This window comes from Schistocerca serialis, chromosome 9 (assembly GCF_023864345.2).
Source record: "Schistocerca serialis cubense isolate TAMUIC-IGC-003099 chromosome 9, iqSchSeri2.2, whole genome shotgun sequence".
In the NCBI taxonomy this organism is placed as follows: domain Eukaryota; kingdom Metazoa; phylum Arthropoda; class Insecta; order Orthoptera; family Acrididae; genus Schistocerca; species Schistocerca serialis.
In genome coordinates this window covers 51,344,734-51,357,713 of record NC_064646.1, presented here as the reverse complement: position 1 = coordinate 51,357,713, position 12,980 = coordinate 51,344,734, and the positions used below count along the sequence as shown (strand labels likewise).

The following is a 12,980-nucleotide window of genomic DNA, read 5'->3' as shown; positions in this document are numbered from 1 at the left end:
CCCACGAGCAGCACTTTACTGTCCCCCACCCCTATCGTGCTATACCTCCGTCTCCGCACCCCAGCCTGCTCCTTACCCCCGTCACCCAGTTAGCTTCTCCCATCATGCACTGTTGCTCACAGTCTGGCCTTTGCAGACAGAGACTGGGGTCATGTGTGTGTGAATTGCATCTGCGTGAATGTGCATATGTTGTGTAATTCTGATGAAGGCCTGTTTGGCCGAAAGCTGTGTTTGACAGTTTTTTTGTTGTGCTTATGTGCGACTTAGTATTTCCACTTTATTGTAAGTAGCAATTATCCTTTTCATAAATTAGTTTTTAATTACAGAGATTTGTTCACTATACATGCACCTAAAACTAACATATTTGCCGCAGGTCTGATTTGCCTTTCTTTTAGTCAAATGTAATGTTATCTGAAGTGTTGCTGAATAATTTGAGGTGAAAATTGAGGTTTTGCTTAAAGTAAGGCTATAACATTTTTTCCATATTTTGCAAACCAAACACACTGTATCCTTTGATATCTAGTAGAAGTATTGAGAGTCAGCTGAATAAAAAAATGCCCTTATCAGCAGTCACAGGCTTTCAATACTTTCTGCATCATTACGTGGTGTGAAATCAAGTTTCTATTTAGAGAACTGTTAATAAAATGTATCATATAGTATGCTGAGGTGCTGAATCTACCCTTAAGACCAATATCTTTGGCAGGGTGAATCTTCTTTGGTAAGAGACTTGACAAAGATATGGGATGTGACACAATCTATACCAGTTATGCTGCAGTATCAAGACTATATAGCTGTGTTTGTATCTTTGTGTTCTAAGGAAGACTGTAAGCTCAGTTGCTATTTTAAGTTTTTGTCTATGTGTGTGGCTACTGCTCAGTGGCTCCAAAATGTGGTGAGCATTTACTTTGGCTCATTCTATTTCTTGTATACCCACTATTTGATATACTGCACTAGTGTAAAGAGAAATATGCAGTTGTTGAGAAAACATCATTAACTACATTTCCAAGCCACCATTTACATAGACATTTGAAAATTGCTACCACTGGCAATAGCAAAAATTGTATATGGTTACCAATGATAATACATGTCATGGATTTTTAAGAGTTTATGTAATCCAACATATCGCACATGTGCACAATACCAACATTAGCATTCTGATTCCTCATCAGATGACCATTAAATCTCAGTAGCTGATGTACCTCTACTCACTAGAACCTTTTTTCAAGTTATCCTATGTGTCTAAATTAATACAGGCTGATTCAGCAATGGTGTACTACATCTCCCACACTCGTCAGATTTCAGTAGTCAATGTCCCTCTAATCGCTACAGACTTTTTACAGGGAACAAAGCAATTGATTTTTCTGTAAAAACTCACAAATACATGTAAAATGCAAAATACAAATGTAGTGCCACAGGATAAGGCCATATTTGTCCTGGACATTATGTACATGTACAGGTATTAATGTCTCATTATTAATGGTAATGTTCTCACAGATCAATAGTTTTGTAAACCCTTGTTGCCAGTTTAGTAAAGGCCTTGTCACTGCTACTCTGGAAGCCATGATGCCACTGTTGTTATGATAGGCTGAGTTTGTGAATTCATGAAGCAGCTTCAGGTGCAGTACACCGCTAAGACAATCTCTCCCTGCCACTGTAACACGGCTATGCCCCAGAGTCAGGTAACACGACAGGACAACAGAGATTCTAAAACAGTCCAACAAATTAGTAACGAAGTCACACAAATGAGTTAAAAGGGTTTACTTATCTTTGTGGCTTGTTGAACAATGAAGTCTGTGACACTGCATGTAATGTAACACAGAAAAGGCCCTCAATAGCTAAGTGCAAATAATTGTAGGTAAACTTCACAGTACATAGCAAATACAATTTACAGCAACTGTCTGCTCACTTCTAAGAGTCCACTACACAACATTCCCTGTCCAAGTTGGTCCAGGATGGTGATCCATAAGCAAGTGGGTGAGGGATGCTCTTCTGTCTTCTGAGTAGCCTCCTGTACATTGTTGTCTGGTCATAGGCAGATTGTACTTGACCAGCAATTGGCCAAGGCGAAGACAATATCTTCATCCTCAGTGCCACCCTTTGTGCTGGTGGAACTTGTACAAGTGGCGAGTCTCCACGGCATGGCACCAGCTTGCATCTTTGCACCTGTGGTGCTTTTTCTACAGTTGTGTCTTGTTCTGATGACACGGCAAATAGACAACGAGAAAGATCACTGTAATATGTGTATCTTTTCATGTTCTCATTATTTTTGTACGTCAGAGGTTATGGTTAGATTGTAAGTCTATACATATTTTGCAACAAGAATGGGAACCACATTAGGAGACTCAGGTAAAATAAACATAATACACCAATTAATTTACAGAAACATATATTTTATTTACAGAAAAATCTTATATCACAAATTTTTGTCAGAAATCAGTAAAATAGAAGATTTACAAAATAAATTTAAGATATTATTTATTTACATATACTACATAAGAAAATATTAGATTGTAAAATTCCAGTAAATTGTCAGTTAGGATCAATTGAAATAATACGATTATGTCACTTGTTTCCATTGCATTTCATTCTTCCAACACTGAAATCTTTCACTGAAGGAAGATGCCACAGTACCACACTTGAATTAGTGCAACCAGTCTAGTGCAAGATCATTATCTCTGGAGAGGTATTTAGATAACAAAGAAATTAACTTTTTGCCCAAATCTAATCAACCTAGTCGTTTGGACTGATACAAATTCAGTCTTTAATATGGCAAATGTATACAGCCTTCATTTGCTTGGACATATCAAGTTCCCAGTTACTGGAATTACATTATACCCTTTCTCAGTCAAGTCCAGAAATAATAATATTGGTCACCAATCCATGAGTCTCATTATGAAGATTGGACCAGTTCACAAGTACTTACTCAACCTATGCCAATTTATGACTGGAATTTATCATAAGGCTTCATGTAGTTTTGGATACAAGTAGCTATTTATGGAGCATTACTCTCCATCCAAAAACTTATAGCAGAATGAGTTATAACACCTCTGCACCACATATCTTTTTTAAATTGTGAATTATTGGTCCATCTATAAAGAGGCCAGCAATGGAAACTTCATCTAATGATAGTGCACGATGTCTGGAAACATCTGTTGTAGTAATCATGTAGCTGTGGAAAACTTGCCTCAAAACTTCCAGCTCTACAAATTATCACATGTTTATTAGATGATTATCTAAAAGAAGAGAGCAGAAAATGAGAGGAGGCAAGATTGAAAATCTCATTCCATCAATCTCCAGAACACTCAATAATGCATAAGAAACTCTTATGCTAAGCTTTGTGAAACTGTACAACAGTAACTGAGCACAAGAGAAAGGCACTATTCTTCATATTTAGACTTCTACAACTGGTTGTTGTACCAAATGTCTAGGAGAGACAGGTGTACCATACGGCAACAGTGACAGCACAGCGATGGACTGGTTTGAACTGTGGTCTTTAGCTGCTGCTACGTCATCTTGAGCATAGGGTGCCACTTGTTGACAGCAGTGGAAGGGGTCTGGAAGGCTTCCACAAGGTGTGCAGCTCCCTCCCCACCATCATCTGATGACAGTATTGCACACCCCAGCACTACACGGGATCCTGTGCACAAAAGTTTAAATAAAGTTGAATATGAATATTGCTAGTTTGTAGTGCTTGCATTAACAGTATACGAGGGACTACCCAAAATATCTGAGAATTTCAGTGTACCGTTTAAAGCAGTAGCAGTACAATACTCTGCCACTAGATGTCTCGAGGTATAAGTTTTAGATACTGTGGCATAAAGGTGGGTCATCTTCGGCACCTGCAGCTGCGTGTTGTAATGGTGCATGTCAGGGAGTGTTTCAGTGCTTCTGCAAACAGTGAAATGGCTAACACGAATGAGCAACAGATTTACATCAAATTCTGTTTCAAGTCAAAGAAAACCGCAGCTGAAACCCACCACACACTGTCAGGGGCATTTGGTGAGAACATACTGATTCAAACAAGAACATCTAAGTGGTTCAAGCACTTCAAGGAGGATCAAAAATTTGTCGAAGATGATAGGCTTTCTGCTCAACAATCAACATGCACAACACCAGAAATGATCACAGAAGTGCGTGACATCATTCATGAAGACTGAAGGCAGATGATTCATGATGTTTGTAACAGACTTGGGCTGTCATAGGGTACATTTCAACAAATTCTAGCCAATGAACTGAATGTGAGACAAACTGCAGCGAAGTTTGTCCCTCTCCTTCTCAGTATAGACTTACAAAATTTCAGGATTCAGACACACACTAAGCTCCAACAAAGAGTTTGAGAATGACCAAATTTCTTATCCTGAGTCATAACAGGTGATGAATCTTGAGTCTATGGTTATGATCCTGAAACGAAGCAGAAATCATCACAATGGAGAACACCATCTTCTGCTTCACCGAAAAAAGCTCGACAAGTTTTCAGGACCATTAAGTCAACACCGATCTTTCTTAGTTTCTATCAGTCTTTCTTTTTTCCCAACATTCTGAGAATAGTGCACAAGATGTTTGTTCTACTTGGTCAAACTGTCAATGGAGAATTTTACTGTAAGGTTTTGAGGCAATTCAGGAAAAATGTTTGGTCCAAATGACCAAAGTTGTGGAAAAAGAAAGACAACACACCTGTGCACACCTTGTTCATTGTGAAGGAATTCCTGGCCAAACACAACATGGAAATGTCTGCCTACCCCACCTACTAGCCCTGTGCAACTTCTACCTTTCCCAAAGATAACTAGATTGAAACAGAGATGCTTTGACTCGACTGAAGACATCCATGTGGAATCACAAAGATTCCTGAACATCCTTCATCCTGAGGACTTTAAGGAGTGCTTCCAAAATGGGAACAATACTGGGATCATTGCATACATGCCTGAGGTGACATTAGGATGTATGTATAGTTTTTTGGTTTTTACAATGAAATTCTCAGATATTTTGGATAGCCTTCTGATTATGCTATGTACTATTTGGAGTCAGTAGAATCAATGCATATGGGGTAAGAAGAGATGTTGAAATTATGTGACTTTAAGCACACTATGACAACTCATTATGGAGCTAAGAGTAGTTTGTAGTATTACCTTACTTTCTGCACAACTGTTGTTGATTACTGCTGCACTATCGTAGATGCATCAACATTAAAATACTTGTGGCAGTGTTATGTTACCTGACTTAGAACTTCATCATTGTGCCGAAGTTCTGATTTTTTGCATATCTAGCAGTATGATTATAATCATAAGCAGACATATGAAATGTCTGCTTGTGTCTGTGTATGTGTGGTTGGATATGGGTGTGTGTGCGTGAGTGTATACCTGTCCTTTTTCTCCCCTAAGGTAAGTCTTTTCGCTCCCGGGATTGGAATGACTCCTTGCCCTCTCCCTTAAAACTCACATCCTTTCGTCTTTCCCTCTCCTTCCCTCTTTCCTGATGAAGCAACCGTTGGTTGCGAAAGCTAGAATTTTGTGTGTATGATTGTGTTTGTTTGTGTGTCTATCGACCTGCCAGCGCTTTCGTATGGTAAGTCACATCATCTTTGTTTTTAGATATATTTTTCCTGCATGGAATGTTTCCCTCTATTATATTCATGTGTATATTTTTAATGTTACATGGTGGACAGCCTAAAATTTGTTGCAGGTGCTCAGTATACACCTATTATTAAATAGGTTTTATTATGAAATTCTGTCACACATGCTTCCATATGCTCCTCTAAGCCACATTTATTAATGTCTATGTTGTCAAATTTATGAGAGCAATTGCAATCTACCGACAACATCAGGAAGACAATGTAGCACCCCATTGTTCCCACCCTGTGTCACAATAGTTTGAGGAATGCTTGTTGTGCATGTTGGTGCTTACTCTATGCCAGCAAAAAATTACTGTTTGGTTTTTTAATTAATTTTTTAAAGTGTAGTTTCCCAAAGGGAACTGAAAACTCATTGATCTACTCAGGAACCATTAAAACATACATGTCATAAATGACACCATGGTAAGACATTGCATGCACTTGGCTCTGGAGTGTTAGTGCATCAGAACCTATGACATGAATCGCACTTTTCAAATGCCCTTTCAGAAATAGACGTTTCAGAGCATGGCTTGTGTACAAAACTCACCTAGCTTGCCACTTGGCCTCATACACAGGCTGACGTGCATGGCAAGCCCATCAGGGTCTGACACGTAGTCTGGCATCGGCACCTGCAGCACTGCGTCATCGTCGGCTGTCAGGTACACCGAGATGCCGGGTGTGAAGGGCTTCGAGTTGTGGGACGCTGTGCGCCGGTCACCCTCAAATACTTCCAGCTTGAGATACACCCGGGCTGCAAAACAAGTACAGGTACAGTGCAGCCGTATGAACCAAAACGTATCATTAGCAAGGAATATGGCACATGAAAAGTGTTGGATAACACCCTTGTCATGTTTAACAGAAATACAAGCAAGAGTGGAATGTGACATCACAGATGTATTTATATATTATTTTCATAAAACTCCAGAATACCTTCAGTTTTACTAAAGTCGACAATTCCTCTATGCAATAATGCTAGACTTTATTGTTGAACACCCAGAGAATTTATCCCTGTATTTAGAGCAAAGATGCAAAAACATATAATTTATTTCAAAGTTATTTGATAACAGCACACTTTCAGTTCACTTCAGCAAGATTTAACAAACTTCTTCTGTTCAAAAACAAACCCACACAATAAAAGGATAGATCGGTTTCTTGTTAAAGTTCATCAGGTAATTCCACCTCAAAGTTAGTTATTATCACTTCCATGATAAACTGAAATGCCAAATGCATCACTTGAATATTAGCTGCATGAATTTCTCAATATTTAGCGACATTCTGAGCAGTCACAGAGCCGTAATTAATTTGTACTGAACTAAAATGACAGCATGAGTTTTCCATATTGGCTAGGAATTTATTACCCATTTCTAATACTGGCATTTGCAGAACCAATCATAATCCACCTTCAGCACACTAGCATCCTGTGTGATGCACTTGAGTTTGAGGTGTAACTGGGGAAGGCAGTGCAGGTGAATTCCTATGGTTGAAGTAGCCAGTACTATTCTCTTCATATCATAATGTCTATGGGAGCGCAAAATACAGGTTTATGATTGTAATTTATGATATATGGGATCCAATTTATGTGACGCAATGTGGAATACCTAAACATCCTAAAATATCATTTGTCACTTAAGAACTTTTTTTTTTTGTTTGTTCTACGCTGTTACATATGCACCGGAATGCACATAGTTTATGAACTACCCAAGTTCTTAATCTAGCTATATTTTTCTGAACTTTATTATTTGGTTATTTGGTATATAGTTTAGAGCTTGCTGATAACATTGTAATTAGTCCATGCAGAAAAATTTTACTTAAAGAAATATTCAAATCATGATTCACTAGAACCATGTGTGCATCAAAATTTGACCCCATTAATAACTGTTTCATTTAGGATTAGCATACCCCATCTCAAAACCCATATTTTCATCTTTGTAAAGAACATATCTTTCCTGCAAATAATGTATTTCAAAAGCTATCCATAGTCAAAATTGTCAGTTTCCAGAAAGTTTGAATATAAAACCTAATCCCTCCAACAACCCAGTCTCATAGAATTGTAACCAAAATGTTTCGTGCTGTGACCTTCTATGAAATACTTTGATATGGGCTGCAACTCAAGACCGCTGGCATGCTACACTTCAAATATCCTACCACAGTTACCTGCATGGGCTGGCCACCAAAGGCCGCCTGCATTGGCCCACATGGCTTGTGTACACAGCACAGCATCCGCTGCACCATCTACCAGAGCCCTTCTCTTTACAAATGCACTGCAGCAGGCACTTGACTTCATATTGTTTTTATACTTATTGTCAGCAACTGCTCGTATCAGAACCTGGATTGTTTCTATGTTTGCGTCTACATTCTCAACTGTTGTTTACTTGTATGTGGAAGGAGAATGAAATTTGGTTCATTGTGGCTGGGCAGTTGTTCGTGTCTCGGAGTACAACACAACTGGCAACGAGTGTGGTATTCACTTCCGTGTGCTCAGTCCAATCAATTGTTCCTTTGCCCACATTGACAGTGATCCAATCTCTCACTGAGTAGCAGCAGGCTGTTACAGTTGCCATGACGAAGTTGTCAGTCACACTTACCGCACAGGCTTCGATGCCATTAGCGTACCCACCCCATTCCCTCTTATGACGGCTGGCTGAAGACTGAGAGGCTTACGAGAAGCAGCTTCAGCAACATTTCTTCACTTTTGGTGTCACTGATTCAAAGATGTGTAAGGATTCGTTCTTTCCTTAGAATTCTACTCAGATCTAAAAGTTGTTAGCCCCATTCCAGAGACGTCTGTAACTTTTGTTCAATGAAATGTGCAAGTTGTTGCAAAATTATCACCACAAATGCACATATATCACTGCCGTGTGCGAAGAGTTCTATCACTGTGATAAACAGCTCCGTCAGTCCTACTGCACTTCAGCAGCTGAACTCCTCAGCCTCGGTCGCAAATGTCAGTTTGATACCGATGCCCGTCGTGAGTACTATGCTGAATCTGTGGTCCCTAATGTGATCGTCTGGTTGGCTTCTGTCAAGGAGTGTGTCAACACGCACTACAGTGCGAGATTCCACTTTAGCTGAAGTGTTAAGTATTGTTGAATCTCTTGTTATACCTCACATTGCTGGTGATCAGACAGAGGCCTGGTAAGACATCACTGCAGTGGCTCCTGTTCCTGGTTGTCAGGTGTCAGTTAGCTCTCAGGGGAAGGACGACACGGCAGCCGTACAAATGTGGCTTCCGTACCACACTGCACAGTGACAAGCGAAACAGTAGTCACCACGACAACCGTAGCAATGGCCCATCTCGTCCGTACAGTTTTGTGCAACATAATAGGACCACGTGCCGTAAGTGCTGGGCAGTTTAAAAAAAAAAAGACATACGATGTCTGTGTGCTGTTCCCAGCCCCCTTCTGAGGACGTAGACATGGATCCTAATTGTGTGTCTGCAGTGCCTGTGAAACCAGGCATGTCAACCAGTCATGTGATCTACAAGCTAAGCTGCAATTACTGTGCCAACAACCTGACTGTCCACACGAATGGCCACCAACAAACTGTGGCCGAGAAACGAGTGGACCACCCTGTTGCTGAACACACTGCTAAACATGATATTCTTCATTTCAATGACTGCTTCACAGCCTGTGCCATGTCGATCCTTCTCACCGACACCAGCTTTTCTGAATTGCACAGGTGGGAACTTTCCCTGCAATACATCCTATGTTCCCATAACCCTCCTGGCCTCAACCTTCGTCAGTCAGTGTCCCCACCCATCCAGCACCTTCCCTGTCCTCATTCCAGACACTACACAGCCGTCATTCCACCACCACACCCAGTCTTTTTATTTCTCTCCCTCCCAACCTCTCCCCTGCCCTCCATCTAAGATGCAGCACTTCACTGTCCGCCACCTCCCCACCCCCCCACCATACTATCCCTCCCCCTCCCTGTCCCAGCCTCTTCCTTACCCCACCCAGTCGCCACTCCCATTATGCACTGGTACTGCTGCTCGCAGTGTGGTTTCAGTTGCCTGGGACTGCACTTGTGTGTGTTGAGTTGCATTTGAGTGCGCGCGCGCGGGTGTGTGTGTGTGTGTGTGTGTGTGTGTGTGTGTGTGTGTGTGTGTGTGTGTGTGTGTCTATTGTTGATGAAGGCCTTAATGGCTGAAAGCTTTAACTGTGAGAGTCTTTTTGTTGTGCCAATCTGCGCCTTAGCACCTCCGCTATATCGTGAGTAGCAACTTCCTTTCTCACAAAATTGTTACATTTCTGTTATAACTGATTCAGTCAGTTTGATAATGTATAGTAGCTTCAAACCCTAATTTGACAGGAAACACACAGAACTAATTCTAACTCAAACAACTGATAGGTACCCACCAAATGTTTTTTAGGTAGATTAATCTGATACTAAAATTGTAAGGTTATTTTATTAGCAGATACTAACTTTGTCTTTTCATGTTATTGCTATGAATACGAGTACCACCACTTTGATTCAGTAATCTAAAATTATGTCCTTCTTATGAATACACCCACAGTATTGAATGAGTTATTCACAAGAAAATATTGTATTCATATAGCAATAATGTTGGGTATTCACTGAAAATAAAAAATCTGAAATAAAAAAAGAGAAAAATTGAATGACTGAGAATATCCTATTAGACAGCAACAAATACAATTAGACAAAAATGGAGACATGGATATAAACTTTAAAAGGCCACAGTATTTCCTGCTGTGCTCAGTGAGGCTAAAACTGCAGTTTAGTACAATTACAGAAAATCTTCATTAGAAATGTGTGCACTGTGAGGCCAAAAAGGTGGCAAGTGACTCCTATAACAAATATGGTTCATTTTATGACCTGTCACCACTCCCCCCCCCCCCTCCCTGCCCCCCACCATCTGCTCTACTGCCAGAGGCTGTAGATGACTCATACTCTTCATAAATATTAGTGTGACATATGAATAACATGCAAATAGTTTTAGATAATTCCCCACAAATCCGACACCTTGAGGGCTCTGAAGAAGCTACGGTGCCCCAGCAAGCCAGTAGTGGATAACCTATTTGATTTCAACAATCAAACGACCCTCAGAACACATATTAGATAAACAGTGGCTTTCCTGCTGATTGTTCACACATCTCCCAACCACTTGTCTTCTAATGGGTTCACTAATCTTGGACACAGGAACACTTGCAGGTATTAGCGGCAGCAGAATGAGTACCTTTGCGAGCCTCGAGGTCTCGTATTTCTGTGAGTGTCCACTTGAGTTTGGCCACCCCGAGTGACAGTGCGTCAGGCTGGCGGGTGATCCAGAGCAGGCACTGGTTGGGTCTGGACACGGCCGCCGCCAGACTGGACCCGCTGCCGGCTGCCGCTCCCGTGCGACCCGTCCCCAGCGGCTGCAGATCCCGCCACAGCTCGCCCTCTGAAAGGAGTACCAAGTTTGTGTTCGTAGGGTCTACCAACTGGGACACGGCAATAACTCAGCTGGACTGACAGACTCGTACTGAAAAAATCACACAAGCTATAACCAGAAGTAATAGTTAAGGAAACCCTGGAAAATTTAGATCACGACGGGGTAGATGGCGACATTAGTCCTGTACATCAATAATATGAGCCAAATTTCTTAACAACTTGAAATACATCAAGACTTCAACTACTGTGCTCAAAACGCTCCTTGTATACTTAAAATAGTACTAAAAACATAGATGATGTGACTTACCAAACGAAAGTGCTGGCATATTGATAGACACACATACAAACACAAACATACACACAAAATTCGAGCTTTTGCAAGCCACGGTTGCTTCATCAGGAAAGAGGGAAGGAGAGGGAAAGACGAAAGGATGTGGGTTTTAAGGGAAAAGGTACAGAGTCATTCCAATCCCGGGAGCGGAAAGACTTACCTTAGGGGGAAAAAAAGGACAGGTATACACTCGTGCACACACACACACACACACATATCCATCCCCATATACACAGACACAAGCAGACATTTGTAAAGGCAAAGAGTTTGGGCAGAGATGTCAGTCGAGGCGAAAGTACAGAGGCAACTTACGCCTCGACTTACATCTCTGCCCAAACTCTTTGCCTTTACAAATGTCTGCTTGTGTGTGTATGTGCGGATGGATATATATGTGTGTGTGTGTGTGTGTGTGTGTGTGTGTGTGTGTGTGTGTGTGTGTGTGTGTGTGTGTGTGTGTGTGTGTGTGTGTGTGCATACCTGTCCTTTTTTCCCCCTAAGGTAAGTCTTTCCGCTCCCGGGATTGGAATGACTCCTTACCCTCTCCCTTAAGACCCACATCCTTTCGTCTTTCCCTCTCCTTCCCTCTTTCCTGATGAGGCAACAGTTTGTTGCGAAAGCTTGAATTTTGTGTGTATGTTTGTGTTTGTTTGTGCGTCTATCAACCTGCCAGCGCTTTCGTTTGGTAAGTCACATCATCTTTGTTTTTAGATATATTTTTCCCCACGTGGCATGTTTCCCTCTATTATATTCATAAAATAGTACTAATATATTTAGTTACGTTTTTATTTATACATGTTACAAAATTCATACATTTTTAGTCCTTTCAATATTAGTGTTAGCCAGATTCAGGACTAACTTTTTCCTTAATTTTCTGAATTCAGCAGTGTATTTAGTTTTACCTAAAGTAGTGATTTTAGGAAAGCATGATGCTTGGAAACTTTTAGAATCAATATTTTACAGCTGAGAGGAGATCATAAACAGAATACACAAATTATTCCTCGAACACTTGGGGTAAAAATTACTTAGACAGCAATACTTTGATATAAGAATCCTAGTGTCATAAATAATGTTGTGGCGTAACAAGACAGTTACGCCACACTGAAGTAGCCGAAAGGCACGCGTAATCTCACGTAGGCTAGATAGAGGTCTGGAACAGGATACGTAATGAATGGTAGCAAGAAAAGTACGTAGCTGCTTTTATACTTAACTTTTAATCCTTCATGTGAATACAGCATTCCTTGATGATACAAGTGAGACTCTATCTTAAAATGGTTAATGGCGCCTTGCTAGGTCGTAGCCATTGACTTAGCTGAAGGCTATTCTAACGGTCTCTCGGCAAATGAGAGAAAGGCTTCGTCAGTATAGTCGCTAGCAATGTCGTCCGTACAACTGGGGCGAGTGCTAGTCCGTATCTCGAGACCTGCCTTGTGGTGGCGCTAGGTCTGCGATCACACAGTGGCGACACGTGGGTCCGACCTGTACTAAGGGACCGCGACCGATTTAAGCTACCACCTAGCAAGTGTGGTGTCTGGCGATGACATCACAAATAATATTTCAGGTTTTACAAAGTCTCGAATGAGTTACGCACGTGTGGCTCATCGATGTAGGTGGTGCTACCTCGAAAAACGAGTCACATTCGCCACGGCTGTG

General features: G+C 41.0%; 1 protein-coding gene across 2 annotated transcripts in view; it reads right to left on the bottom strand.

Annotated features, from left to right (window-relative positions):
* Positions 1-2,369: 2,369 nt before the first annotated feature.
* The window catches only part of LOC126418546 (uncharacterized), a 207,570-nt gene continuing 196,959 nt past the window's right edge, over positions 2,370-12,980 (bottom strand). For both annotated transcript variants that reach the window (XM_050085361.1, XM_050085362.1), the window contains exons 4-6: positions 10,806-11,009; positions 6,156-6,359; positions 2,370-3,637 (exon numbers count right to left, since the gene is read on the bottom strand). In XM_050085361.1, coding sequence (XP_049941318.1) covers positions 3,504-3,637; positions 6,156-6,359; positions 10,806-11,009 — 542 coding nt within the window. In that variant the 3' untranslated portion in view covers positions 2,370-3,503. The remainder of the gene's footprint in view (positions 3,638-6,155; positions 6,360-10,805; positions 11,010-12,980) is intronic.